Source organism: Pan paniscus, chromosome 16, assembly GCF_029289425.2.
Source record: "Pan paniscus chromosome 16, NHGRI_mPanPan1-v2.0_pri, whole genome shotgun sequence".
Taxonomy (NCBI): domain Eukaryota; kingdom Metazoa; phylum Chordata; class Mammalia; order Primates; family Hominidae; genus Pan; species Pan paniscus.
The window spans coordinates 53,230,280-53,245,906 of NC_073265.2; the positions used below are offsets into that span (position 1 = coordinate 53,230,280).

At 48.0% G+C, this 15,627-nt stretch overlaps 1 protein-coding gene across 5 annotated transcripts in view; it reads right to left on the reverse strand.

The window, feature by feature from the left end:
* DAPK2 (death associated protein kinase 2) overlaps positions 1 to 15,627 on the reverse strand; it is a 139,167-nt gene that overhangs the window by 67,540 nt on the left and 56,000 nt on the right. For all 5 annotated transcript variants that reach the window (XM_063596705.1, XM_034938910.2, XM_063596706.1 and 2 more), the window contains exon 3: positions 8,605 to 8,826. In XM_063596705.1, the coding sequence (XP_063452775.1) occupies positions 8,605 to 8,826 (222 nt within the window). The remainder of the gene's footprint in view (positions 1 to 8,604; positions 8,827 to 15,627) is intronic.

A 15,627-nucleotide genomic window follows, 5' to 3' on the forward strand; every position in this document is an offset into this window, starting at 1 on the left:
CATATTAATGCTGGTCACTTGTGCCTGAATTTAAATGGGCAGAGAGTATAATGAGGCATGTCCAACCCCTCTTCCCACCATGGCCTGAAAGTTTTTCAGGTTTACTTTGGAATCTCCTTGGCTGAGAGAGGGGTCTATTCAGTTGGTTGGGGGGGCTTAGAATTTAATTTTTGGTTTACAATCCTCTGACAGAAGCTGGGGTATCCAGCCAGCATGTGCTCCACTGGGGCTGAAATAAAGCCATGGGCCCAAAGGGAAAGATCTCAGGAAGGGTTCTAGGCCAAGGGATCCAGGACCTTGGGATCACTTGGAGAACTTGTTTTAAAATGCAGATTTCCAGATCCCACCACAGACTTTAACAAATTAGATTCTCCAGCAGTGAGGCCTTAAAACCTGTAGTTTTACTATAACAACATAATAATAGTAATTAATATTCATTGAACACATACTCTATGTTACATGCCTTATGCACATTATCTCATTTAATCATCACAATATCCTATGATCTAAGGACTAACATTTTTCTATTTCACACTTAAAGAAACAAAGGCTCAGAGAGGTTAAGCAACTTGCCCACAGTCCCATAGCTAGTAAATAGAGTCAGGATTCAAACCCAAGCAGAACAGCTCTCAACCACTACAGCATACTGAGTATTGCAGATGATTCTTTTCTTTTCTTTTTTTTTTTTGAGACAGAGTCTCATTCTGTTGCCCAGGCTGGAGTGCAGTGATGCGATCTCAGCTCACTGCAACCTCCGCCTCCCAGGTTCAACTGATTCTCATGCCTCAGCCTCCTGAGTAGCTGAGGTTACAGGCACATGCCGCTACGCCCAGCTAATTTTTGTATTTTTAGTAGAAATGGGGTTTCACCATATTGGCCAAGCTGGGACTCCTGACCTCAAGCAATCCGTCCACCTCAGCCTCCCAAAGTGTTGGGATTACAGGTGTGAGCCATTGCGCTCGGCTCCAGATGATTCTTATATGGCTAAAATGGCTCCGACCCAACTTTGGGGATCATTCCCTGTCCCCTAGTCCATCCTAAATAAAGAACATCAAAATCTTCTTTTCTCCTTTCTTTAAACATTTCCAGAAGCACACCTGGACCCACTCAATAATCTTAGCATCATGAAAAGTAGAACAACCGGACATAAAATAGTGACATAGAAAGTACACAGCAACACCTATGATATGCTGTGACTTACAAAATGGAACCTAAATCCGCTTAAGCCTCTTGTTCAGCACTACCAACAGAACTTTCTGCAATGATGAAAATGTTCTAGATATGTGCTGTCCAATAGAGTAGCCACTAGTCACATGTGGTTACTGAGCACTTGCAATGTGGCTAGTGTAATAGAGGAATTGAATTTTAACTTTTATTTAAATTTAATTAATTCTAATTTAAAAACTGAAGTGGTATAAAATATTTTCCATTAAATACAACTTTATTGTTTCAGTAGAATTGCATTTCACTTTAACCGTTGCATTGCTTTGCGTAAGAATTGAAATGTGGGCTGGGCACAGTGGCTCACACCTGTAATCTCAGCACTTTGGGAGGCTGAGGCAGGCAGATCACTTGAGCCCAGAAGTTCAAGACCAGCCTGGGCAACATAGTGAGACACTGTCTCTACAAAAAATACAAAACTTAGCTGGGCATGGTGATGTGCACCTGTAGTTCCAGCTACTTAGGAGGCTGAGAGGATCACCTGAGGTCGAGGCTGTAGTGAGCCGTGATTGTGCCATTGCACCCTGGGCAACAGAGTGAGATCCGGTCTCAAAAACAAACAAACAAACAAAAAAACAGGTTGAGATGTGCTGTAAGTATAAAATTCACACTGGATTTTGAAGACTTAGTTTGAAAAATAGAATGTAAAATATCTCATTAATAATTTTAAATAAAAATATTATTAAAAGCAATTCACCTATTTTTGTTTAGTCAGTGTGGCAACTAGGAAATTTAAAATTATGTATGTGGTTCACATTACATTTCTATTGGACAGCGCCAATAGGCAGGGTATCTCCTCTAGATCTAACTACTAGTTACAGGAAATACAGGGAACAGAGGAATGAGTTAAAGAACACCATGAGGAAGGAACAAGTCTAATCCAGACTGTGAAACAGGACAAGTGGCCTAGTTTTCCAACATATCAATGGCATCAAAAAAGAGGCAAAAAAAGAGAAGGGGGAAGGGGGAAGGTGAAAGGGTGAAGAGAGACTGAGATAAGATGGCACATTTGAGCATATGTACCATCTGCCATAGCTGCAGCGCCCCTCTGCTCAGGGTTGAGTAGGGTGTGGCCTAAGGTGGCTGCCTTGGTGTTGGGGACCAGGCTGGTGCACTATTTTCTCAGTGTCTCATGGGTGAGGCCGTCCTTTGCCCCACTCTGACCCTTGCCCCCACCTTGGGCAGGTGCTGGAAGCTGGAGCACCCTCCCAGCTGCTGGAGTAACCCTGGGTCTGCTCTGCAGGCTGGGGTCAAAGGGCCAAGATGATAGCTCCAATCCTTCAGCAGCAAAGATACAACCTTCACCTTGGGGTGGGACATGTGAGAGTTCTAGGGCTCAACTTTTCTTCTTGTGAAACAGAAGTGAAAAAAATAATGCTTTCATTACCAGCTTTGGATATGAGGGTGGGAGTGAGAGGAATCTCTATGAGATTCTTGATAAAGTCCTTGACATAAACACCGTACATGGTGTCATCATCAGGGGTGGCAGTGGTGGAAGGGGGCTTGATTTAGAGTTTATTTGAAGTTTGCCACCGGTGCAATGTGCTTTCCCAAACATTTCCTCACTTGAGCTTGATATCCACCCGGAGGGCATCCTCATTCTCAGATGAGAAAACTGAGGTCTCAGGAGAGCAAGTGACTTGCCCAAGATCACACAGCTAGTAAGTGGCAGGACCAGGATTTAGACCCAGATTTTCTCAGCCCCAGTTCACCATGTGTCCCTCTCACCACAACCCTTCCACATTACAAAGCCTGAGGTGCTGATGCAAAATGGAAAGGCTCAAAGCAGCCCCAGGCACTGGGCAGTCCTCTGATATCCCTGCTCTGCTGCATCCACACTCTCCTCACAGTGGGCTTCACTATCTATCTTTCTCTCTCCCCAGCTAGATTATTTTTGCTTCCACAGCACCTAGCGCAAGAAAGACATTCAATCAGAAGTTTGGTGAATAAAAGAAGAAAGAAAGAAATAAAACATTAAAAATAACAACATGATGTAGAATATTCTGTATCATATAGACAGTGAAGCCTTGGTATTTGTGAAAGATCTGTCCAGAGCTCTCTGCAAATTTTCACATCTGCAGTGCCCCCTCTGAAACACACAGAACCCAGCTCCACCCTTAGTCTGCCAGCCCCTGCCAGGTTGTGTGGGCCTGTGACCTCGGGCAAATATCTAAATAAATAATAACCCTGCAATTCCTACTTTAAATAAAATGCTGCATCAGTGTAAAAGCTTCTTAGCTTAGCATTCCCAAAAGCCACTGACACGAAGGCTCGGGTTGAGGGAGGACTTTGGGGTGCAGTAATCAGTCATCTGTTTGAAGGTGAGATCTGGGCAGGAGACCTGGTGAGACATGGTCTCCTTGGGATGAAGAAGGGAACAGCCACTGTGCCTCCTAGAATCTCCCCCAGAAACTCAGAAAGGTGGGAGGCTGATGACCTGCCACTGTCTAGGCCCTGGATACCCAGGCTGGGACATTCACATTAATGCTCAGTCACCTCTTTTCAAAGCCTAATCAAGGAGCCTGAGTGTCATTTCTTTACCCTCTAAGACCTCTGCCCTGGAGCCACCCCCCATCTCCTTCCAAGTTTCTTTCCTCTTACATCCCACATCTCTTTAGCTTTAAGATGAAAAACAAAGCCTAACGACCTGGCCTCATCTCTTCTCCTAGTGTTCCCAGGATCATCCCCTTCCTGCAAATCTGACCTTTGCCTCCTTCCTCCCTGCAGGGTGGCATGCCTGCTGGAAATGCTTTTCAGACTCTTCTGGAAATGAATACATGAATGACCTGCACAGGCAGCGATAGGGGAAAAATGCTGCCAGAGCTGCTGGGCCCAGGAAGCTGGGCTCAATTCAGGAACCTGGGAAGCATCACTGCCACCCTGGAGCACTCTGCCAGGCAGTTCTCTGGTATGCAACCACCACGGTATCGCTTTCCACAGGCTTGGAATCAAGGAGGCCCCAGAGCAGTCAGGGGCCTGTGATGGGAGGCCAGCCCAACCTTCACAGGGAGACTTACATTTTTCAGGGCTAGTTCCACATGTGACATGAGTTAAGCTGCTGAGATTTTGAATATATTCTATACCCCATACAGAAGTCAACTTATATGGACAATTAAATCCTTCCCAGTCCTGCCTTCAAGAGTCATGACCAGAGGCAGCTGCTTCTAGGGAGGTCACAGATGGGATAATAACAACTGAAAGGGATTTAGATCAGAGCCAGGCATGTCCTCCTAGTGCTGGCCACTTGAGCAGAAAGCAGGAGGAAGCCCTGCACCAGACAACAGTTGCTGAGAGGGGCAGTGGGATCAGGGTAGACACATTCATAAAACCTGCAACTGGGCAGCTTTCAACTGAGTAGGTGGACACTAACACTTACTGGGCAAACCCACTAACCTATTAGGGCACAGTGAGGACCACGAGGCCAAGACTTCTGACCAGCCTAACAGGCGTCACTAAGTCTAAGCAACAAAAGCCCATGAGGCTGGGTGCGGTGGCTCATGCCTGTAATCCCAGCACTTTGGGAGGCCAAGGCGAGTGGATCACTGGAGGCCAGGAGTTCAAGACCAGTCTGGCCAACAGAGTGAAACCCCACCTCTACTAAAAATACAAAAAAAATTAGCCAGGCATGTGGGCACATACCGGTAGTCCCAGCTACACAGAAGGCTAAGGCACAGGATCACTGGAACCCGGGAGGTGGAGATTGCAGTGAGCCGAGATCACGCCACTGCACTCCAGCCTGGGTGACAGAGCAAGACTCCATCTCAAAAAACAAACAAACAAACAAAAACAAAAGCCCAGGAACTCCTCTCCAGGGAGGTCCTCCCTCTCAGAACCTGGCCATACATGGGTTAGGGACAGTCTTGGAACGCTTGGATCTTCTCCAATCTCATAAATTCTTAGCAGTCCATAGACAGGCACCCTGAGAACAATGAGACAGCTTGGAAGTGAAGGGGGAGACAGAAACGGGACAGAACTTAATAAGCACAGAGGCCCAAGCAAGTCATGGGAGCACCAGCGTGACAACTGATGTTACGGATGGTGCACCTGAGCTCACAAGAAGCCGGCACATAACTGGCTGACCATGAGCCCTGTTGGGAAAAACACAGACATCTCAAGAGCATTTACCTGCCACATCCCCGCCACCGACTCCTAGGGTTCTACAAACAGGAAGAAGCAGGCAATTTCCCCAGCAATTAAAGGCATGCCAATTATAGTAAGAAAGTATCAATTTATAGCTATAAAGTTCAATAAATAATGAAACATGTTTCAAAACAAATGACCCAGGGCTGGCAGGGCTGCAGGCACACAGCAACACTCCTACGTTGTGGTAGTAATGGTTAACCAGCACCATCTTTGAAAAGTGAGGATATTGAGTCCCAAAAATGTCAGCCTTTGGCTTAGTCATCCCATTCCTGGGGATGTTAGCTAAATCCTCAGGACTTTGCTGAAAGAATTAATTAAAAAGAAAAGGGGAAAATCATGACAAGAAAGTTGTTTTATCAGTAAAATTTGTAATGGTTAAAAGCTAGGAAATAAAAAGCATGTGTCCAACAATAAGGATGCTACAGTTTGACTATTTGTGCCCTACAAACTCGCATTGAAATTTAATCCCCAATGCGGCCATATTAGGCAGTGGGACCTTTAAGACGTGATTGGGTCGGGGTGCAATGGCTCATGCCTGTAATCCCAACACTTTGGGAGGCCAAGGCAGGTGGATCATCTAAGGTCAGGAGTTCGAGACCAGCCTGGCCAACATGGAGAAACCCCATCTCTACTAAAAATACAAAAATTAGCTGGGTGTGGTGGTGGGTGCCTGTAATTCCAGCTACTTGGGAGGCTGAGGCAGGAGAATAGCTTGAACCCAGGAGGTGGAGATTGTAGTGAGCCAGGATCGCGTCATTGCACTCTAGCCTAGATGACAGAGTGAGACTCCATCTCAAAAAAAAAAAAAAAAGAGGTGATTGGGTTATGAGGGCTCTGTCCTTATGAATGGATTAATCCATTCATGCATTAGTGGATTAACAGGTTACATGGGTGGGACTGGTAGCTATATAAGAAGTGAGACCTGAGGATATCCCACTCTGCCCCCTCACCGTGTGATGCACTGGGCTGCCTTGGGGGACTCTGTAGAGAGTCCCCATTAGCAAGAAGGTCTTAATCAAATGTGGCCCCTCAACCTTGGACTCCTCAGCCTCCATAACTGTAAGAAATAAATACCTTTTCCTTATAAATTAACCAGTTTCAGATATTCTATTATAAGCAATAGAAAATGGACTAAGACAAGGGAAATACTGGTATGCAATTCAGTGAAACATATAGTCAGTTAAAAGAGAAAAGCCAATTTTTAGAATTATGTTAATTGGGGAAAAAAGTAGAGCAGGAAATTATACAAGTACAATGATTGTATACAAATAGATAAAGATTGAGAGGAACCACAGAAAAACATAAATAGCTGTGTTTGGGTTGTAGGATTATAAATGTAATTTCTTTTCCATTCCTGCTTAGTTTTTTTTTTTTTTTCCTCCCCATAATAAACTTTTTAAGAAGTGGCTCGGCCTTTCCAGCAAGGTGCGCTTGTCACTCTCTGCTGGGAATCAGGATGCTGACTGCTGACCCTCAGCTTCTCTCTGGGTCACGCAGGGCAGGCATCCAGTAGTCCAACCAGCTGGGAGGCCCATGGGAGAAACATGGAGGACACTGGGAGCTAGCGAAGGGAAGAGCACAGACAATTCTATACATTTAAACACTGAGATGGATAATTTAAGAATCAAATGCAAGAGTATGCAAATGTCCATCTGCTACTTAAATCTATATCCTGCCAATACCAGAGCATAGTTCTCAAATTAGAATGATCTCAAATGTCAGGTGGTCCACCGAGTCTGTAGGCAGGTTAAGGATGGCTGCCTGCTTTACAGATGAGAACTAAAGCTCAGGGAATTGAGGTGACTTGCCCAAGGGCACAAAATCAGGGATTCCTGAGAGATTCTATCACTCCCGCTACCAGGCAGGTGTATACATGCTTATGAGCCTCAGAATATTCTTTTTTTTTTTTTTTTTCCCCGAGATGGAGTCTTGCTGTCACCCAGGCTGGAGTGCAGTGATGCAATCTCGGCTTACTGCAACCTCCGCCTCCTGGGTTCAAGCAATTCTCCTGCTTCAGCCTCCCGAGTAGCTGGGATTACAGACACCTGCCACCACACCCGGCTAATTTTTGTATTTTCAGTAGAGGTGGGGTTTCACCATGTTAGCCAGGCTGGTCTCAAACTCCGACCTTGTGATCTGCCCGCCTTGGCCTCCCAAAGTGCTAGGATTACAGGCGTGAGCCACTGCACCAGGCCAGAACATTCTTTATATAGGTCTTGCTGCTTGACTGGACACAGCCACTGTAACTTGTCCACAACCCAACTCAAACTCTATTGTATATCAGAGCCCCACCTGCCCAGGAGGATCCCAGCATGGCCAGCCAAACCCTAGAGTCTTGAGGTCCTCTATCCAAATTCCATCATGAACCGTGAGGTCTTCCTCTGCTAAGCCAGCGTAAGGCCAACCCACCTCACACTCATAGCTGTCTGTACAGGCCGTGTGGACTCAAGTCCTGGTCCTGCCACTTCCTGGCTATAGGCTCCTGTAAGTGTCCTGGCCTCTCAGTGTTCTTGTCTGTAAAATGGGGATAATAAGAGTGTCTGTGTGACAGCGTTGTTATGAGGATTAAATAAGGTACAGAAGTACTTGGCTTGCACAATGAATACAAAATAACCTGTCTGCACTAGTAAGACATTTCCCTCATCACAGTCTTTAAAGATTGAACAAGACGACAGATACAAAGCGCCTAGCAAATTCTTGGCTTACAGTAGGACTCTCTAAATAATAGCTATTATTATAACAATAAAGGTGTCAATCACAGCACAAATGCAGTGGACTTTCCCCAGGAAAGGGCTGGAGAAGGGCTTTGCAGAGCCCAGAGATGTTTGTACTTCCCCTCCTCAGAGTACACAGCCCTCCCTGACAGCCTCCCCTGGCCCCACCCCACCCTCTGTCCCACTCACCCTCCCACATGCTTCTCCAGCCAGGAAAAGACCCCAGTGCAGTCATTTCTTCCCTTTGATCTCCAGGATCCAGTGAAAGCCAGACTTAGGCCATTGCCCTCTGCCCCGGCTATTCAGCAAGCTTGCCCCTCCTTTGGCTCAGTTTCAGGAGGAGGAAGCGGGTAAGGAGGAAGGGGGTAACTGAGACAGAGGGGATCTGCCCACCACTGACTTCACCTCCTCTGGGCTGAGCTTAGGCCTGGTTGCTGCTGCCCCCTGGGGCCTGTGGCTGGAGTTTCCACTGCCCTGCCTGCCCCTGCTGCCCCCCAACCCTGTGGGTCCTGGGGACCCCACTCACAGCTCAAGGATGAGCACCACGTCGGTGCGGTTCTCGTAGACGTCGTGCAGCGTGATGACATTGTGGTGCAGCACCTGCCGCAGGATGCTCACCTCCCGCTCGATCTCCTCCCGGCTCACACCGCGCCGGCTCGCCCGGCTCTGCCGCTTCTTGATGAACTTGGCTGCATACTCAAGCCCCGTGCTCTTCTCCCGGCACTTCTTCACGATGGCAAACTGGCCACTGTGGGGACACAGACCCACAAGATTAGGTCATCACTGTGGTCATTGGGGAAATGACCCCACTGTCAGCTACCAGGTCACACAAATTCAGAGTGATTCTGCCAGGACAGGACAAATCATGCCACCAGTCTGCATCCCCACCTGATGACAACCTGTGGATGAGATGGGGCAGGGACTGGGCTTCCCTTCTATGAGGAATGAATGTTAGTATTCTTAGTCCCAGTGTACAGAGGTGAGCACTGAGGCCCAGAAAGGTTATTGATCAGGATGACATAGCCTTGTCATTGCAAAGTCTCAGCTAGAACCCAAGTCTAGGACCCACCAGATGAAATCACAATGTCCATAAGCAGACTGGGCTGGTGGGGATCCAGGTTTGGGTAGAGTTTGGAGAGGAGGCAGCCTAACAAGGTTAATCATCATAGTGGGGGAGCATCACAGTCAGAGGACTTGGTATAAACAGAGAGTTGTACAATTAGGAAACTGAGGCATAAGGATAGGTCATGTGACTCACCTGAGGTCATCGCAGAGTTAATGGCAAAGCCAAGCCTCAAAGTCAGATACCCAACCGGCTGTCCACAAAGCCTCTGAGATAGTTAGAGCAGTCTAGACCATTATTAGTCCCCTTCAGGCACTAGTACCCAGGGCTGGGCTCAGAAACCCTTTACTCCAGGGACAGAGACAGCAACCATGAAATGGAGTCCATGGCAGAGTGGCAGGCAGCCCTGAGCCAGCTTCCCTGAGTGCTCCAGGGGCCCTCCCCACAGGGAAGGGCACCAACCACCTGCTTCTGCACCTCAGTTCAGTGACCAGCAGGAGCAGATCTAAGTCCTCAGAGACTTCCCAGTGACCATCTTTCCCGGGGGTCCTCCCGTCCCCTTACTGCCATTTGCCATCATTGCCCCATGTTTTCTTGCCACCCAAAATACCCACTGCTTGAGTAACTCAGAAAGTTTTCTGGTTCAGCTTAATGGCTCAATAAGGGGCCAGCAGACTCCAGACTTAAGAGGTACATTCTTAGTGGCTCTGGGTTAAAAGCTACATACAGGGAAATGCCTGGGATATTTGCCCCAAATGCAGAAAACAGCAAAATAGCACTGCATCTGAACCACTCCATCATTAGCATCATCCTCAGTGAGACAGTCTTCAAAATACCCGGAGTGGCAATAACAACAACAAAGTCAAGTTCAGCAAGCAACAGATAGATAGGCCAACACTTAGATAGCATTCTATGGCAGCCACTTCAGAGACGTTCCCAAACACAAACTCATGCATCTCTCCATTGCCTTAATCTCCATTCAATCAACACTGTCTGGGCATCCAGTCTGTGCCAGGATCTGTGCTAGGCACTACGGGGCAGGGACCAAAGGCACAGACAACAGGTATAGATGGAGCTCTAGGGAAAGAGAAGACCCTGGGGGCTGGACTGGGCAGAGAAGGCTTTGAGAAGCCAAATTTATCTTACATCGTCCACTGACTCTAAATTTTTGGCTATTTCAGTTCCAAATATTGGCTCTGAGCTGTCCACACACTAAGGGCTGACGCAGGTGGAGTAGAGCCAGGCCTCCCAGAGCCAGAATGAACACATTCAGTGTGAACTCTAACACATATGGTCTCTTGGAGCCACTCTGGGCCTCGAGGACAGCAGGTGCCTTGGTAGGTGCCAACAAACACTTGACCGAGCTTCCAGGCCCGGGTGGCTCTGAGTCTCAGTGTCAAGGCAGCCACACGCCTCTCCTCTCCGACACCTCAAGCAGCCGCTGGCAGGGCCTGGCATTTCAGAGTCCCTGTGACCTTGTCACAGAAGCCCTGAGTTCCTATTTGACCTGTGGGGAAAGCAAAGCTTAAGGGTGGTAAGGGATACACTTAGGTTTACAGAGCACATAGGTAGTGGCGCAGGGCTTGGCTTGGCATCCAAATCCCCCAGCTCCCAGCCCTGCACTGTGTTGACAGCCTTAGGACTTGTGAAAGGGCAGAAGAGCTTTTGTAAACTAGAGCTAAACATTTCAGGCCACATTGACGTTGTTTCCCCTTCCTCTTATGAGGGAAACAGTGGCATTTTTTTTCTATATCACATGCCTGAAAAATTCCTCAAACTCTCAAAAAGCAAATGAGTGTTTGCTTTTCCTGCCTGAGTTTTCTCTTTGCGAGACAGCTGTGGCAATGAGTGGTGACCGGGGCAGGCCCACTGCACAGGCATCTTTCCCTCCCCAAACGGAGGTATTTTGAGAGTGGGTGACTACGATGGCGCCAAATACCACACACCACCACTCGTCTCACCTGTCTTCACTCAGGCACAGCCCTCTGCTCAACCTGTAGAGGGGAGCCTCAGAGGGAGCCAAGGCCGCTGGCTGGTGTCCCCCACTCCTTGGGCTGTTTCCAGAAGACTAGAGAACACCCTCCACCAGACCCAGCCCCCAGGCTTCAAGATCAGACAGGCCTGGCCTCAGAGACTTATGCTTTCACCTGCTCTGAACACAGATTTGCTCATCTGTCAAATGGGAATCAGGGTTCCCTGCTAGAGAATTGTGAAGACTGGAAATATTTGTAATGTTGGCCCGTGGTACTCAAAAGTGGTTCATGTGAAGGCTGAGCAAGAGACATCCAGAGACATAAGTCACTGATTCAAATGGTCTGGAATGTGAAACCAAGGAATTGGTTTAATTTTATTTATTTTTAGAGATGGGGTCTGGCTCTGCTGCCCTGGCTGGAGGGCAGTGGTGTGATGATAACTCACTGCAGCCTCAAACTCCTGGGCTCAAGCAATCCTCCCAACCTCAGCCTCCCGAGTAGCTGGGACCACAGGTGCGTGCCACACCACCCAGCTTCAGTTTAATTTTAAAAGCACCACCCTACCCCCCCAATGATTCCCACGCACAGCCAGATGTGAAAATAGCTCTATTCCAAGCAAGTAGCCAACTCTTTAAATCCTAGAGCAGTGGTTCTCAACCCAGGCCACACATTGATATTGCCTGGGGAATTTTAAAACTCCTAGTGTTTAAGTGTCACCCTGAGAGATTCTGATCTCCTGGGTTTGGGCCTGAAGATGGGGCTATTTAAAAGCCCGCTGGGTAACTGACATGCAGCCAGGGCTGAGAACCACTGACTTACAACAGCTTTCTGATTATCTCCATTTCACAAATGAAGAAACTATACCACTGTTACTCATACTAGTTCCTCATTTTCAGTATTACACTTCCCCATAGTTCTCTGATCTGATCATTTCAGGAAAGGAGTAAAGAAAGGGAATCAGAGGGGAGGGGTTGTCTCTCCCATCAGCATGATTTTTGCTTGAGGGGTTCACCAGTCTAACTGCTGTGTTATGAATATGCAAATCAAGGCAGAAGATTACTCCAGCTTTCGGAGGATAACAGGAGTGAAAATTTGCAGTCAGGCACTCCCTGGCCACTGTACTCAGCAGATGCACAAAAGGAGAACCTGAGGTGGCTCTAGTGTGCCCATCAGAGGGCCCAGCCAACCCAAGGGCAGGTGACAGCAACAGGCCTTTTTCTGCACACAGAAGGCTCTGCAGCCAGAAGTTGAGGTCCCACAGTGCAGAAGTCGCCAGCTAGGCTACAGGGATGATGGGTGGGAGGCGAGGGCCTGTCTACTTTAGGACAGAGCCACCCAGAATGTCATCCAGGGAGGGAGCAGAAGGGAGCAATTCAACCTCTAATGAAGGTCATTGCTAACACTAAATCAAAAATGATGGGAATACTGGAATCTGGTATACATATGCAAAGCACACATATTCCAGTATCTCTGCCCCCCATAGCAACAATCAATACCTATGCATGGTCTACTGCAGCACGGGGCTGGTAGGAGACCCGATTCCTCGTCCTAATCTGCTATCAAAATTTCATGGGCTTGACAGGGAGCTGCCTTTTCAGTTCATGTTTCTCCATCTGCCACCCCAGGTCTCATCTTAGAAAGCTTCCTGTCAGAAAGCTCCAAAGAGCCTGGGACAACTCTAAACAGGAATGAAGCCCTTTCTCTTCACTCTCCAAATTCCTAACTCTGGGCTGGTGTCAGGAGACTGGGAGTCTAGTCAGAGCCCTACCACTAACGAGCCAGGACCCTGGGCAGCCTGTTCAACTCCCCAGGCCTCAGTTTCCTTCTTTGTCACATGGGGACGATAATACCTGCCCTGCCCACTTCCCAGGGTTGTTTGGGAAATCATGAGGTAATGTCTGAGATAGGACTTTACCATCCAGCCTTGCAGAAGAGCATGAGGTGTGGGTGGGTGGGAACTCTGTGCCTGAGACTGGCTTGCAAAAGTCACGTAGGATGGTTTCGTGAGGGACAGTAAATCCTCAAGATACAGAAAACACCCCGCTTCTGCCAGCACACTCTCCTGCAATTCTGTCAGTAACACACCCCTCTTCCCAGGCAGAGGACTCAGCTCCTCACTCACTCAGCACCTGGGAGGACAAGTGGGCTGTGTCAAGATCAGTGTCACTGGCAGATGGGCCTCATTTCCAAACTTGTCAGGCCCCCAGGTGCCACCTCATAAGGGCTCTCTAGTTGTCTGCCCAGGACTCACATGAAAAGGGGTATACCTAGAACAGCTTCTCAGTGCTCAGAAATGTCCCCAACCTCAGCTCTTAAGGTTCATGGAGGAGCCTGGCTTAATCCCCACCCCCCAAAGTCTTCACTGTCAAGGGTAAATAAACAGGGCATGAACCAAATGTCACACCACGGGATCGATTTTGTATAGCAATGTGAACATTACAACATTTACATCCAGCTTTTCCTTTTTTTTTTTTTTTTTGAGATGGAGTCTCGCTCTGTTGCCCAGGATGGAGTACAGTGGCGCAATCTCGGCTCACTGCAAGCTCCACCTCCTGGGTTTAAGTGATTCTCCTGCCTCAGCCTCCTGAGTAGCTTGGATTACAGGCACCCGCGACCATGGCTGGCTAATTTTTTTCTATTTTTAGTAGAGACGGGATTTCACCATGTTGGCCAGGCTGGTCTTGAACTCCTGACCTCAAGTGATCTGCCTGCCTCAGCCTCCCAAAGTGCTGGGATTACAGGCATGAGACACCGTGCCCGGCCAGCTTTTTTCTTAATGAGCTAATTTCATATTCATTCTCTTTTTCAATATTTGCAAGTATCATTTTTAGTTCCATTTCACAGATAAGAAAACTGGAGAGGTATGGTGGCTCACACCTGTCATCCCAGTGCTTTGGGAGGCTGAGGCGGGGGGATCACTTGAGGCCTGGAGTATGAGACCAGCCTAGCCAATATGGTGAAACCCTGTCTCTACTAAAAATACAAAAATTAGCCAGGCATGGTGGTGCAAGCCTGTAATCCCAGCTACTTGGGAGGCTGAGGTGCCAGTGAGCCGAGATCATGCCACTGCACTGCTGCACTGCAGCCTGGGTGACAGGGTGAGACTTTGTCTCCAAAAAAAAAAAAAAAAAGGCCAGGCAGGGTGGCACAACCTGCAGTCCCAGCTACTCAGGATGCTGAGGTGGGAGGATGGTTTTCAGCCCAGGAGTTTGAGGCTACAGTGAGCTATGATCATACCACTGCACTTCATACCACTGCACTTCAGCCTGGGCGACAAGCAAGACTCTGTCTCTAAAAAAAAGCCAATAAAAAAAAAGAGAGAGAAAACTGGGCTTAGAGAAGTAAAGTGACTGGCAGTTGGGCCAGGGAACAGGGCTAGGACACAGATCCACGTCACTGACTCCGGCTACAATGAGGCTCTCGAGGTAACTGACCAGTAGTGTGTACCAAGTAGTGAGGAGAGGGGCCCATCCCAGAAGAGAACAGTATTCGACATTGTTTCGAATTGCTGGCATGTGGTGATAGTAAAAAGCAGACTGATTTTTACTCGATTTTATTATTGGTTTGTTTATTTATACATACATACATACATACACACATACACACACATACATACATACACACACACATACATACACACACACATACATAGTCTCGCTCTGTTGCCCAGGCTGGAGTGCAGTGGTGCAATCTCAGCTCATTGCAACCTCCACCTCCTGAATTCAAGCAATTCTCCTGTCTCATCTCCCAAGTAGCTGGGATTACAGGTGCGCACCATTATACCTGGCTAATTTTTGTATTTTTAGTAAAGATGAGGTTTCACCACGTTGGCCAGGCTGGTCTTGAACTCCTGGTCTCCAGTGATCTGCCCGCCTCGGCCTCCCAAAGTGCTGGGATTACAGACATGAGCCACTGCATCGGGCCTATTATTGGTTTTAAATTCTCAAAAGGCAATATACCCCTTACGGCCTGCATCAAGGTAGACCACTGGCACTGCCACCCACCCTCACCCTCTGTGGTAAGCCACAGCCAGCCAGACTTGTTCTGTCAACTACCAGGGCCAAGCTGCTAAAGGCTTTGAAAGGTCTATGGGCTGGGTGTGGTTGTTGTAATCCCAGCACTCTGGGAGGCGGGAGGATCACCTGAGGTCAGGAGTTTGAGATCAGCCTGGGCCAACAGGACAAAACCCCATCTCTCCTAAAAATACAAAAATTAGCTGGGCATGGTGGTGCACACCTGTAGTCCCAGCTACTCGAAGGGTGAAGCACAATAATTGTTTGAACCTGGGAGGTGGAGGTTGCAGTGAGCTGAGATCGCACTGCTGCACTTCAGCCTGGGTGACAGAGCAAGACTCCATCTCGAAAAAAAAAAAGAAAAAGAAAGGTCCATGGATTGAGTGGGTCTACCTCATTCCCTCTCTTAGTCGACTCTAAAGTGTCCACAGATTGAGTGATGTACCCCTAAGTCGCCAGTCTATCAAGGTGGAAATGAGGCAGAGCTGCATAGAACGCAG